Here is a 14,932-nt window from a genome sequence, read left to right as displayed (position 1 = left end):
CAGTGAGCTTCAAAGGCTCAAGCTTCGTGTTACAATGCCCCAGGGCACTCCAGCAAGTGGAGATGCCCGCCCCCTGGACACAGCCCCACTTTTGGCGGCAAGTCCAGGAGAGATAATGAGAAAAACAAGGAGGAGTCACTGGCCAGTCAGGACAGCCCCTAAGGTGTCCTGAGCTGAGGTGACTCTGACTTTTAGAAATCCTCCATCTTGTAGAAGGAGGATTCCCCCAATAGGGATAGGAATGTGACCCCCCTCCCCTTGGGAGGAGGCACAAAGAGGGTGTACCCACCCTCAGGGCTAGTAGCCATTGGCTACTAACCCCCCAGACCTAAACACGCCCTTAAATTTAGTATTTAAGGGCTCCCCTGAACCTAAGAATTTAGATTCCTGAAACCTACAAGAAGAAGAAGACTGCTGAGCTGAAAAACCCCTGCAGAGGAAGAACAGAAGACACCAACTGCTTTGGCCCCAGTCCTACCGGCCTGTCTCCTGCCTTCCAAAGAACCCTGCTCCAGCGACGCTTTCCAAAGGACCAGCGACCTCTGAATCCTCAGAGGACTGCCCTGCTTCAAGCAAAACAAGGAACTCCCGAGGACAGCGGCCCTGCTCCAAAAGAACTGCAACTTTGTTTCAAGGAGCAGACTTAAAGACCCCTGCAACTCCCCGCAAGAAGCGTGAGACTTGCAACACTGCACCCGGCGACCCCGACTCGACTGGTGGAGAACCAACACCTCAGGGAGGACCCTCCGGCGACTCCGAGACCGTGAGTAACCAAAGTTGTCCCCCCTGAGCCCCCACAGCGACGCCTGCAGAGGGAATCCCGAGGCTCCCCCTGACCGCGACTGCCTGAACTCTCTGAGTGTGTGTTCCTCATTTATTGCCTGTGTGTATGTACAACAAATGCTTAACACTACTCCTTTGATAAGCCTACTGCTCGACCACACTACCACAAAATAGAGCATTAGTATTATCTCTTTTTGCCACTATCTTACCTCTAAGGGGGACCCTTGGACTCTGTGCATACTATTCCTTACTTTGAAATAGTGCATACAGAGCCAACTTCCTACAGGAGGCATCTTTCCTATGTCATTCTTTACTGCATTAAACGCCTCCTCACATTGTGGAGTCCACTCATACTTCACACCCTTCTTCAGGATCATTCTCAATGGTTGAACAATACTCGCAAAATTCTTGACAAATTTAGAGTAATATTCTGCAAGACCAAGAAATGATCGTACTTGATGTTTGTCCAAATGTGTTGGTACTGACACAATTGATTTAGCCAACTCCAATTTCGGTTTGATTCCATGACCAGAGATAGTATGACCCAGAAAAGAAACAGTTCCAACTCTAAACTTACATTTCTCCCTCTTCACAGTCAATCAATTCTCTCTCAACCTCACATGTACAGCTTTCAGGATAGTATCATGCTCATCAGTGTCTTTGCCATAAACAAGAATGTCGTCCTGAAAAAACGAAACAGAATCAAGACCTTTGAATACCTCCTTCATTATTCTCTGAAAACAAGCAGCAGCAGAAGCCAAACCAAAAGGCATTCTAACATATCTGAATGCCCCCAGAGGGGTAACAAAGGAGGTAAGATGCCTTGATTCTTCATGAAGCAGGATCTGATGGTACGCTGCTGAAAGGTCCAAAACACTGAACACATTAGCCCCAGTCAAAGTCTCATTGATGTTAGGCAGCGGCTGACGGTCTACCCAAATGCATTGATTGAGACCTCTACGATCAACACATAATCTGATTTTTTTCCCCGTTATCTTTGGGAGCCAAAACTATGGCCGCCAACCACTCTGAGGCTTTAATCTCTTCTATAACACCCAAGCCCAGTAATCTGTCGAGTTCATCTTGCAAGGGCTGCAACATCAGGTGAGGCATCTTCATCATTTTGTATTCAGCCGGTCTGGCATTGGACTTTAGGATGATTTTGTGTTTGAAGTTTTTCAGTAGTCCGAGCCCGTCACTAAAAACCTCTGGGAAACTACTTACAATCTGCTCATCATCACCCAGATTATAAACAGAAAGAACCTGGTCAGGGGTATTCAGGTTTAAAACGATTCCTAAATCTCTCTGATGGCGCCACCCCAACAGACTGTTGCCTCGTTTTGCTACGTAGACTTTTCCTACCGTTTCACGCCCTTTAAATTCTATCGTCATCACAGAATATCCAATAAGATCAATTTTCTGTCCACCATAACCAATAGGATCAATGTCAGGTGGAATTAGTTCAATCTGTTCACCCGCAAAGATCCTTTCCCAATTCATGTCCCCAATTAGCGTAAACGGGGATCCTGAATCAGCAAGAACTGGGACCATTTTCCCACCAATACCAACATCACATTTTGGCATGACTAGCTTGTTTTCACTGAACTGTAGGTTGGTGTAATCAACATGCAAAATCACATGTTGTGTGCTTGTTGACTCGCTGACTATATTCACTTTTGAGCTTTTGCATTTTTTCGCTAAATGCCCCCTTTTTCCACAATTTCTGCAATTTACATTTCTAGCAAAGCATTTCAGGTTGCTAGCCAAATGGCCAACATTGCCACACTTGTAACATCTGATGTTGCCTTTCTCCAGAGTATCATTACTAATTTGTACTTTACTGGACACTTTCTGCACAAGGTCACATTCCCGAGCACAGTCACAAGAAGAAACCGGGAAGGTAGGTTCAGCATGGATGCCACGACCAGGACCTACATCTTACATCTCTTTTGCCCATAAAATGGCCAGTTCCATGCCCTTAGCGATAATCTTTGCTTCCTGCAAGGTTGGGTTCTTTGCCAGTAGTTTCTCTTGGACTCTAGGGTTGTTGGTGCAACGCACAAGTTGGTCAGGTATTAATGAGTCAGTGAGTTCAGCAAAGTCACATGTTTGAGCCAACGTCTTGAGCGAAGCAATGTAGTTGCCATCCCTTTCATCTTTGGCTTGCACTCTCATAAAGAACTTGTGTCTTTCCATGACAACATTTATGCGACCACCAAAATGTTTTTTGAGCATCATGATTGACATCGCATAGACATCTCTAGGTTCACCCTCGGCTGTGCCAACGGCTATCAAATCAAGGCTGTCGTAAATATTTCGGCCCTCAACTCCCAGATTGTGCAACAGAATGCCTTGTTTCCTTGCAGGGGAAAATTTCTCTCCACCAATACCAATTAAATATGAATCAAATAAATGTATCCATTTTTTCCATGGTAAAATTGGTTCGCCCCATTCAGATAAGAATTGTGGAGGTTGAGACATGCTGAGAAGAGACATTGTTGATGATAAAAAATATTAAATGTAAATAAAAACTGTCTAATAAAAGATTCTCCAGTAATACTTCCTGAATGTGCCATAGTTCTCCTTCTGTTAGCGCACTAGTTTATATACACTTCCTGTAGTGGGAAAAAAAAATTCCTGTTTTACTCTTTGAATATCTCAGGTTCCTCCAGTGTCGGCAAGAGGAAAGGATGTCGACTGACACTGATGTCCGTGAGCACAGTAACACAGTTCACAAGGATACAGTAGGTTTATACCGTGAATCTCGCCGTATTAATGTTGCAAGCGTCGCGGTTTTAATAACTATGCATAATGATGTGGCCGTAATCAGCGTGTGGCAGCAAACAGTGAGAGTTCTCTTTTCATTTGTTAAATAACGTTGTGGTTAGGAAACATATGTAGTCGCACCGGAATTTTCTCTTTTATTTTTGGAACAAAGCGCATGTTTAACGGAGCACGTCGCTTGCAGTCAGATGTAAATACTATCGCTCAACACGCCATTATGAAAGCTTGAAATACTCACAGGTATCTCAACATGCACGTAGTTTGGCACCAGCGTTGGCTTGAATCACATTAAGATCGTGTGGTTAATACATGGGTCCGATGAAGGGCGGATGCCAAGTTATAACTCGTCGCCAGTTGACATGGAGTCGTTTTCCTTCTTATTTATAATTCTTTATTGTACATCCACCCACAACAGCATAAACCGCAAACCCCTCGTCGATGCCTTCCTCTTCCTCGTTTCCAACCGTTCTCCCGTAGAATCCCCGGCTCGAGGATTCTATTACCAAGGTAATACAGAAGGGAACTTATGCATCATAGGAACCAAAACATAACACCATCTCATCGAATTTGAACTTAAGACAACATTTAAACAATTTGTCAGCACAAGCATACACAACTGCAAGTGAAATCGGGAAGATGAATGCTAAAATAGCTGATAAATTAGTAGACACAACGAAGGAAGTCTATGAAATTAAAATTGTAAGCACTCTGTTGTATGTAAGTGAAATCGTAAGGGAGAAAGAAGAAAATAGACTAGTCAACAGAAGAAACTATATGGAAGCAAGCATTGGCAAAGGAAATAGGTCTCAGCAATGCAAAAGCTATTGGCTTTGTTAATGTCTTTTAGTCATATTTTATAGCAGCACATCTGCTGTTCACGATGGCTGAAAGTCATGGCAAAAAGTGGTATGACGCAGCCATATGCTGTTGCACTGTTTTGTGGGACGGAAGTTGCTATAGGTTTTTCAGAAACATGCAAATACCCAGGATTTCATTTCTTTTTTTTTTTTGCAGACCATGTCGGCAATTTTATTCCCCTATGCTATGCCTTCTCCCAGCAGTTATCGTCCTTGAGGCTAGCGCACTTTGTTTGTTTAACAGACCAATGCTGTGTTTCTTTCCTCTTTTGCTTTCATTACCACAATGGCATGGCTGCACTTTTTGCTGACCCCTTCCAGGTTGTCCTTGGTTTCTGGCCCTAATCAGTAGGTTTTAATATTTGTTTGTCCTTAGTAATGGTCCACCCTGTGTGTGGGCTTTGTCAGCTCTGCACATACCCTTGCCTTAGCATTCTCACCATTTATTGTTTGTCCCTGTCTCCAGATAAGCATATGCTACATATTATTTTTACTCTCTGTTGTGTTACCCACATTAATCATCCTCCTTGTTCTATCTTGTGGCTGTCTACTCATTAGTTAGATTGTTTAATCTTTCCTTTTCAAATGAATATTCTTCCTCTTCATATGCCATCACACTGGCCGCTTCCAGTCCCTTTTTTCATGAACATCCAGCAAGGGAAGCCTACCTCTCAACCCTCTTACCCGTTTGTTCCTCCTCTGGGTGATTTGGTCTACATTCTCTTTCATCTTGTTCTTGTAGGTTGCTTCTCCCACTGTCTTTCGACATTGTGAACTCTTAGCTTCACAACAGTCAAATATTTTACCCTGGCACTGGATTGAGGCAGCCCTAATAGACATTGTTTATAGAATCGGAATGGTCATGGAGGTTACTCCTGTGGATCTGTGTATGGTGTTCTATACCCTTGACGATGGAAGACTCTTGGCTCATCAGTGCTATGAGTTATTAGCTCACCATTGAGTTGGTTTAGATCCTTCTTTGAATACAAGAATCAAACAGTCATAGCAATCAAGATCTGTCTGTTTACCTTTGTGGGGGACCATCTTGGACTGTGGGCTATCCTGTGCACCCTTCCTGACATTGTGCCTGTTCATGGTGTATATTAGGCCGTATTCTCTGTCATTCAGATATGGGGTCTTCGGTGTAAATACTATGCTGATAACATTGATTTTGATTGATATCAGGAGTTAGGGTGGGTAACTGGGCTACTCTTGTGCTTGGAAAAGATTAGAAGTTGAGCGATAATGAGCCGACCCCCGTTAAATGGGGGACAAGATGGAACTTCTGCAGAGAAAAAACAAAAATCAGGGTAGAAATTGTAGCTTGTGTGTGACAGGCTCCAAGTTGCTGGAACAGGTGCGATAATAGATATTCACTTAACAAACTACTTACAAATAAATATACAGACATATTTTACGTCTGTATAACAGAAGTATTTTTTGTTTACATTGAGGGTATTGAGACAGTGTATCACTCTACATAAGACCTAAGCTAGTGGGAACTCTGGTTGATGTCAAGCCATTGTATTTTTGGATCACTTAAAATTATGCTGGTTTCCCAGAACACAGGGGTTGATCTGGTGGATGGGGTGAGGAAATATGAGCACTGTGTGGATGCAGGGAGAAAACTACACTGCCTTGAAGTCGAATAGAGGGTTCAATTGAAAGCTTGATGCATTCTCCATCATTACATTTATGGGGCGGTGCAATATATGTGACCAACAAGATATTGTCCCTCAGATATAAGAAACACAGCACTCTTCAAGACAAAACTTAATTAGCCCAGCCTGATTTTGTCTCAGCCCAGTGGGAGTCTGGTGGGGGGAGAAAAGGGATGGAGGATCTTTAGTCTAGAAAAGAAACTGCAGAGTGCCCTGCAGGATAAAATCTATTTACATAAAGACGTAAATAAATCACATTTTTAGGTAAACACCCATATGTCATCAGAGCTATTCGGTGTTATTCAGAGGCACCTAGAGATGTATGTATGTATGTATGTATATGTGTGCATTTTCTTTCTTTGTCCCTCATCATATATACTTTCTAAGTGCCCTTTCAGTCCCATCATCCGTCCGCTGTGGATCCAGCATTTGTAGCATTCACATTCCTTGGGACCCCGTTTGATTATTTTTATTTTCATCTCGTTTCTGCAGTCTGATCCTGGCTGTCCATGTGTATTCAATGTTGTCCCTAAGTCGCATCCACGAGCCAAAAAAAAATGGGAAGTTCAGATAACATTGAAGATGTGTATGTTGCTGTGATTCGCCCCAAAAATTCTGCAAGTCTCAACTCCCGTGAATATCGAGCAAAATCATATGAAGTAAGCATACTCATTCTTTTCTTGACAGTTTGATCAGTTTGGCAGTAATTTTCCTGTTACAGTATTTTTAGAGAACAAGAATGCCACAGGGTATCTGTTGACCTGTGACTTTGTGTATGAGACGTTCGTAGTACCCGCTAAACTCTCAACGTGGTTATTGTTTTATACTTGGGGCTTGTGACTGCATGGTATTTTTTATATTTAATTCATCTTTATGGCCATTTACTTTTTACTAACCTTCTCTCTATTTATCCATGTTTTAGTTTGTGTATTGTGAAAATTAAGTGGCCATCAGTAAATTCACACAGTGCTTTACGTGATAAATGCCTACTCATACTTAGAAGCATGTAGGTTTTTTAATGTGGTTGGCATCAAACAAACCCTTCAGTCAGGCCTTGGCCTAAGACCAGGCCCTGTGGCCAATCACTAGTGCACACAGCTGAAAGCTGTGCTCAAAAGGAACTTTTCACTTATGGAGGGTGGGGTGCGTGGCCTGGCCATGGGTCAGGCACTGTGGCGACTCCCACTGCACACACCCAAAGGCTGGAAATAGTGGGGTTGGCTCAGGGCCTGGTGCTAAAGAACATTTGTAGGAAAGGTTGGCCAACCATTGAGGGTTTGCTGTAGGTCAGGTTTTGCGGCCAGCCCCCGTTGCGCCCCTGTTGCGCACATCTGAAGGCCATGCACAGTGGGGGATTGGCCACCTGAAGAAGGTTGGCTGTGGGCCTGGCCAAAAGCCGGGCTCTCTGGCCGAACCTGTTGTGCACATCAAAGGCCGTGAACAATGTGGGTTGTTCACTTACAGAGAGCTGGGCACCAGGCCTAGTTCTGCGGCTGACCTCAGATGCACACAGCCAACACCAGGTACTGATGCCTTTCGATTCTGTCAGTGCTCTAATCAATGATGTCAATTGAAATGTCATTAATGATGTCATTAATCATGTGATTTAACATGACATGAATGATGTAATATGTAAGGTCATTGACAGTGCATGACGTCTGTTCATGTTATAATTAGTACACCTAACCGTAACTGGTGAATTTCAGTAGTTTTTAGGTGTTGTTTTGTAGCGATACCTGTATTTTAACCGTGGCCTTTTCAATTAATTTGTGAGTTTATTTTTTTTAAATTATGTTATGGTCTTATAACCTATGCTAGCCATAACTTCACTTTAACCTTTTTTTTAAGTGAATGTTTGTAGTTTTGTTGTGATATACCACACCCATCTTTTACCTGTGCCTAACTTCCTATTTACTGTCAACTATCAATGACTTTCCGCATGTAATGTTGGGTGCAGGGTTCTGCAGCCAGACCCTTTTCCCTACCTGCCACAGGCAGTCAACACCTCCTAAATAAGGCCTTTGCCCATATGCTGCATAGGTAGGTTGCAGCCAACCTGCTGCTTGTGGTAATCTGCTGTGCATGCTCAGCCTTGGTAAGACTCTGCACCCAGTGTGCCATTGGCAGCCATCCCCCTCTGCGCACCGTTTTCAGCTGTTTGCAGTGGGATACCTGCGCTCAACCTCACTGCAAACCCTCTTAGGCTCTTGGTTTTTTTTTTAGGATTGGTTTGTGGTTCCTGTCATGGGATGTGCAAGCGATAACAGGCTCTTTGACTCCTATTGTATCTTCCTTGTTGCCCGCATACCTGGTTTCAGATATGGGATCCCGTAAATGTAACAAAATGAGTCCAGTAAGCAACCTGTTGGTTTACAGTCCCTGCCCATGAAACTTAGGCCAGATTTAAGAACCCACAACCAGGATCCTTGGAGCCCGGGGAGTGGGCAACCAAAAACGCAACGCAGAGATTTGTGAACCCTGCAGTAGAATCTGCATTTGTTTTTTAATCTGTGTAAAGTCATATAGCCACAGGAAAAATGGAAGATAAAAGACTCCCTTGTCCAATCAGATTTGGCTATTTTTTATATTTTTAGATTTATGGGGGTCCATGGCTCCAGGTACATATAACTCTACAAATTAACAGTCAAGAGATTGCTATAATTTAACCTCTTCAGTACCAGACCAAAACACCTTTTCAATGCTAATTTCCATAAAACTGCTGAACAGATTGACACCAAACCAAGAAAGGCACTTTCCTAAGTAAGGTTCTACTCTCATGACACTTTTGATGTAATTCCGTTCAGGCATTTTTCTGGCTTGAGTAGCAGGGGATCATATGGGATGGAATCGACTAATGTTATGAAACTCACCCTGAAAATCCGGAATTGGATTGTAGTGCAAACACCTATCTGTTCATCACTGAGGATCACTCAGTCACACCTACTTTCTCATTTTCTTTTCTGTGTTTAAAAAATTAACGCAGACAACAAAATAGATTGTTTCCTGTCTGGTATATTTATGTAAAAGGCGAAAACCGTGAGCCCTAGTTATAAAGTTATATTTTAGACAATGAGTGATCTGTGGTCAAGCAGAGTACGTGGCTAAGCTCCTTCCACCCCCCACTGTTTAGTTTCTTCTTGTTAGTTATTCTTTCAATTGATCACTAAGAGACTGGCACCTGACATCATTGTAGTTGACATTTTTCTTCAGATTTGGTAATTCCTAAAGATGTTTCCTATAAGATATGTGCCCAAGTAAAATGTAATCTAAGCACTAAATATGACAAGAAACATAGGGAGAATCTATCTCTCGGATGCCATTTGAACTTCACAGAGAGCAATGCCTCCATATAGCCTGTGGCTCTGCCCAACAAACCACCTCTATTTGTTCAGTGTTGTCCCACCTCTTGCTCCTCATGCCTGCATGTTGTCCCTAATTCTTTAGTACATTGCATGTTACTACAGAAACAGTCAGCAAAGCCCCATCAGATTCAAGAACCTGTTGGGTCCACCATTAGAAGAAGGCGAATGATATGCACCCTTCTCCCGTCACCCAGTGGCAAATTTTAATTGATGCCCTTTTTTTTTGCTTACCTATTTTATTGTGACCTTCGCAGCCTCTAATTGAAAACAACTCTACGGCTGTTGGAACAGCAAAAGCATTGCATCTTTTCAGAAAAAGCCTTATGAGTTTGTGAGAAATTCAGTGTTATCTTGCTCCACCCAGAATTCTGTTGTATTGTTAGACTAAACTTTTGCATTTTTCTGAAGTTGTTTTTTTTAGACATGGAGGGAAAACCATTGGATAGAGACTCCCACTACTGACCAATTTACATACCCAACCAAAGGACAACAACTTTGATTGGTTTTAATCCCATCAACCTTACTGAGCTTCAGGATGGCAGGATCACCCTACGATCATTACCTACAATTGTTTTTCAGAAAACTTACACCTTCAGCACTGCAGATAAGGCAGCAGTTTGTTCAGCTCACCACCTCAGACAGGCACAATATTACATGAGTTCAAGAACGCAGAGGACTTCTCTTCCTAAAGAGAGTCTGAGCTGGACCCATTCAAGGTACAGACCCATCTCTTATATCTTATGTCTTGCCTGACCCCCTATCTAACCAACTATCATCTCAAAGCACATGCTTTGCTCTGACTTGCTCAGAGCTTATAATTTGGATTGGCATGTATGTCCAGGGTGACCTGAAACTAAAAAACAATTTCACTGGCAACAGAATCTTCATTATTCTTGTTTTCTTTATTGCCTTTAACCTAATCCACCATTACACCCTTCTAGATAGACTACAGGATTGTGAAATTCAATGCTCATCCTTATCCTAATTATTGTTCTCCACTGATGGATTAAATCTGTGGAACTCCCATGCCACCACTGGGGCACAGTGCGCATCTGTGCCTCTATAGGATACCGACAAGGTTTTCAATGGCTCTCTCATCTGCTGTTTTCGCTGTTATCTCACTCGTACTCATTTTAGAGTTTGCAACTTACATATATGCTGCTAGCAAGCAGATTGTTTTAAAAACCAACAGATCATCTTCACATGACACTCTTATTCAGTTCACATCTGTCTAAGAAGTAAATGTCTTGATTACCAACATCAATACCATATTCAGCTTGGGCATGATTGCAATCATCCCTGCTTCCTCACTCCGTCACCTCTTGCTTATCCTCCACGTCATCGAAATATCATTTTATACATGTATAGAGCTGGTGTCTCCAACCGGTCGATCATGCATTATCAGTAGCCCACAGACACCTTCAGAATACATTATCATCATGCTGCAGATAGCAGGGTCTGCAAATGAGCAGTGCTAAAGTCAGATTTTTGACCCAGGGTGAGGCACAGAGACATAGAGGTGAAGAACTGAAACATTGAGATATTTAACTCTGAAACAGAAGTCCTTGTCAACTCAGTATTGGAAGTGGGAACAAAATGTTGTTTCTGGCTGTTTTTAAATAGGAGAAAATTAAAATGAAGAAATAACTTAATCGTTAAGTTAACTCTTCATTATAATTTTCTCCTATTTCGAAGTGTCACATTTACAAACAGCAGGCCTCTTGTTTCCAGTGCTCAGCGGACACTGTGCCATATTTATAGCTGAAAATACAATAATTTTAAGTAAAGAAAAATATTTCTCTGCAACATTGTCTTGATATTTTTCTCCACTTTCAATTAATCCAGTTGTGTCGTAAAGTTTGATGAAATATGTTTCTTCATTTTGAATTCATCCCATATTAAAAAATGACTGTATCTTTCTGTTATAGATATGGCACTTTGAAGTGGGAGAAAACGTAAATGATTAGTTTTGTTTTATACACAACATTTTATTGGCACTTTTAACAACAGAGCAATGTGCATCCCACCCCCTCACGCCACCCACCACTATTGTTCGTACAGCAGATTCTACAAAAAGGCCCACATCAGTCTTTGGATTCTCCATCACCTCTTAGTCTATGATAGTTCCATCACTTTCACCATGCCTGGGTATGTTTCAGTGGGTAGCCCTGTGCTCTGTAGACAGTCTCCTCCAGTTTGGAACACCTGTCCTCTGCCCTTCACCAATCAGCGATCGTGGATGTGGCCCGAGAACTCAATTTCCGCACGTTGTCGCACTTGACCAGGACTGATGCCACCCCCATCAACGTCCATTTCTTTCTATTCCCTCCTATATTCAACAGGATCCAAAGGAGACTGGCCCAGGCTGAGAAATCAGTGTGTCTCTCCAGCATCTATGTAAGTGTTCTGGATTTGCGCTCCGAAAATGGAAATGGTACAGTGCTTTGGCATTGCCAGACCACCTGAAAAAACTCTGCATCAGATTTATTGCAAAGGAAACATTGGAGCATAGAGAGTCGTCCCGCCCACCAGAGTCTGCAGGGGGGACAAGTAGGTCATATGGAGGAAGTTTAGTTGAATACGTTGCAGCCCGGATGGTATGACAATCTCTCTAAAGGCCATAAGTCGCGCCATCAAGCAGCCTGACCTAGCCCTCCCATTTCTGTTTCTGGGGCCATATGTATCAGAGAGTGGAATATGTTCGGCATGCCGCAGAGGCCGAATGCTGCCCATCAGCAAGTGCGCCTCAAGCGGGCTGTATTCGGGAAGATCTGTAAAGACAGAGCAATAAACAGCCTGTGCAAGTCAGATCTGAAGGTATTTGTCAAACTGTGTATGCCGGAGCTGAAAGTCAGCTTCCACTCTACAGAGGATCTACCGCGTAATTGTGTGATTGGGAGAAGGACTCAGTGCTGCAAGTGTCATGTGCCACCAACCACAGGTCCCAGCCTGCAAATGACGTGGGGAAGCCTGCCCACTGCTTCGCAGTGCCCGAGGCACGAGGATAAATTCCGCTCAGTGCTTCTGCAGTGTGGGAAGGACATTGGGCTACAAGCTCCATGGGTCACAAACCACATGTCCCAGCCTGCATCTGACTGGGGAAAGCCTGCTCACTGCTTTGTCGTGCCCAGAGGCCTGAGGATAAACTCCTCCCGGAGCTCCCCATGTGCTGGAAGGACACCACACTGTAAGCTCAGGGGGCCACAAACCACAAGTCCCAGGCTGCACCTGACCTTGGGCAACCTGCCCACTGCTTCACCATGCCAGGAGGCGCAAGGCTAAGCTCCGCCCGACAAGGAGAAGGACTAGGCTTCTATTAAAAATCTGAAGTGATATTGAAGAAGGTATGTTTTAGGCTGGAAAACGTGGAGGAAAAATGTTTGGTTGAGATAAAGGTCAAGATTTCCATACTGGAGAAATCAGTTAATGAAACCTTAGCCTTATATAAATCCATAGACCAACCACCTGGTATTCTGTTGTCTACTTCATCGACTGATGCTTTCTCCCTTGGCTCCAGAAATAATATTCAACATAATTAGGGTCCACCTAGTCTCAACCTAATTGGCACTTCCACTTCTGACAATTTTTGAATGTCACATACTTTCCTCCCTAGTTCCCAGGAAACACTTCAGGTGCCTCTTGAAAGAGCATCTGAACTGGAACCTATAGCCTCTCTCTCAGATATCTTGCACCTCCCACCAGAGACAACCCTATATGTTATTGATCTAAGAGACGTACCTAAACTACTTTCTAACTTACCTGAGTTATGGAGAGTTCTAAAAAATAAGGTGATATGTTGGATGTAAAAGCAGATTTGTGATTCGAGCTTTTTTATCTCATTAAGTGTTAATGGTGAAAAGGGTAGATTGGGTTGGGCCTGCTAGAAAATAGGCCAGGGCTACTGTATTGCTGTAAACCTTCGATTCCCCTATGGTGGCCAAATCTCTCCTTTTTGACCTTGGTTGTAGACACCATCTTGGAGGTAACTCACTTGGGGTAATCATAGCCGAACCCCTTGATATTTTTTCTATAACCCCACCATCCATAAAGGCCCTGCACACATACCACCTCCATTCAATCCCTGCACGTACCTATCTTTCCAAACCGCTAACAGATTTGCACCTCTCACAAGCTATGATGAAAAGGACTGACTTCAGGGACCTGTTGAGCCCAAACTGATTGCCACCCCGAATATAGCTGCGGAACATGTTGTTGTTGGTTTGGTTTGTTGTCTGGTTTTAACAGGCTGCGACGTTTGTCCAATATATACCAGCTCACATGGGCATTTGATGCAATAGATCTCATTTTTAGTGTTACAATTAAAGAAACAGGTTTGATAAGGTGTTTGTCCATTCAGCATTATTTCTTTAGTTTCACTTGTAAATTGACATGCTGCACAATTTTTTCATTTATAATGGCCCTGCTAGAGAGGTAGCTGAAACATCTTTCTAAGATCTTTTCTCTTTTCCACAGGATACGTAGCTTTAACCCAATGTTCACGTAAATTCCATGCTTTTTTTAATGCAAACAGTGGTTTCTTAATCCCCAATCTAGTCAAAATCCTCCAATTTCTTTTGTTGATAGATCTTATTTTGTTTGCTTTAGAACTATAAGTAGTGACACAGATCAACGGGGTATCTCTCTTTCAATGTGTAGGAGTTATAGTGTCTCTCTCGGTGTGAACCATGCTCTTTTAGATGCTGCTTTTACCAGTTTTTTAGGGTAGTTTCTACTCACTACTTTTTTCACCAATTCTGTCGCATTTTCAAAATAGCAATCTCTATTATAACAATTCCTCCTAATCTGAAGGAACTGCCCATAAGGTAAATTTTCTTTCAAAGTTCTAGGATGACCACTAGAAAAATGCAGCAAAGTGTTATGGTCAGTTGGTTTCTTGTATAGATTCACTTATAAGGAAACCCCATTTGATTTAATCCAAAGGTCTAGAAAATTCATTTTCTTAGCATCCCTATTCATCATGAACTTAAAATCTGATGTGCGTTGATTTAACCATTCATGAAAGGCTAACAAAGCTGTCCCATCTCCTTCCCAAATCATCAAAATGTCATCTATGTATCAATACATTTGATGATATTATTTCTAAAAGGGTTTAAAATATCGTAAACACATTTCTTTTAAAAAAAAATCCATCGCCTAGTTGGCTATCTCCGGTGCAGAACTACAACCCATTGCTACTCCCTTAGTGTGTAAATACATAGGGGGTCATTTTGACCCTGGTGGTACAAGACCGCCAGGGCTAAAATGACGGAAGCACTGCCAACAGGCTGGCGGTGCTTCCAGGCGTATTACGACTGCGGCGGAAACGCCGCGGTCGCACCGCCGGCGGTATTCCGCCACTTTTGCCCGGCGGTGATAATCCGCCTGGGCAGCGCTGCCCAGGGGATTACGAGTCCCCGACCGCCAGCCTTTTTCTGGCGGTTTGCACCGCCAGGAAAAGGCTGGCGGAACGGGGAGTTATGGGGCC

At 43.0% G+C, this 14,932-nt stretch overlaps 1 protein-coding gene across 2 annotated transcripts in view; it reads left to right on the top strand.

The window, feature by feature from the left end:
* KRIT1 (KRIT1 ankyrin repeat containing) overlaps positions 1 to 14,932 on the top strand; it is a 449,032-nt gene that overhangs the window by 22,056 nt on the left and 412,044 nt on the right. Inside the window, exon 2 of one of the 2 annotated variants that reach the window (XM_069211630.1) lies at positions 6,578 to 6,744. The exons of the other annotated variant lie outside the window; for it this stretch is intronic. Coding sequence (XP_069067731.1) covers positions 6,643 to 6,744 — 102 coding nt within the window. The 5' untranslated portion in view covers positions 6,578 to 6,642. The remainder of the gene's footprint in view (positions 1 to 6,577; positions 6,745 to 14,932) is intronic. 2 annotated transcript variants of the gene reach the window in all.

Source organism: Pleurodeles waltl, chromosome 10 (assembly GCF_031143425.1).
Source record: "Pleurodeles waltl isolate 20211129_DDA chromosome 10, aPleWal1.hap1.20221129, whole genome shotgun sequence".
Lineage (NCBI taxonomy): Eukaryota > Metazoa > Chordata > Amphibia > Caudata > Salamandridae > Pleurodeles > Pleurodeles waltl.
Note: the sequence above shows the minus strand (reverse complement) of the source record. Positions and strands in the feature narration are given on the sequence as shown.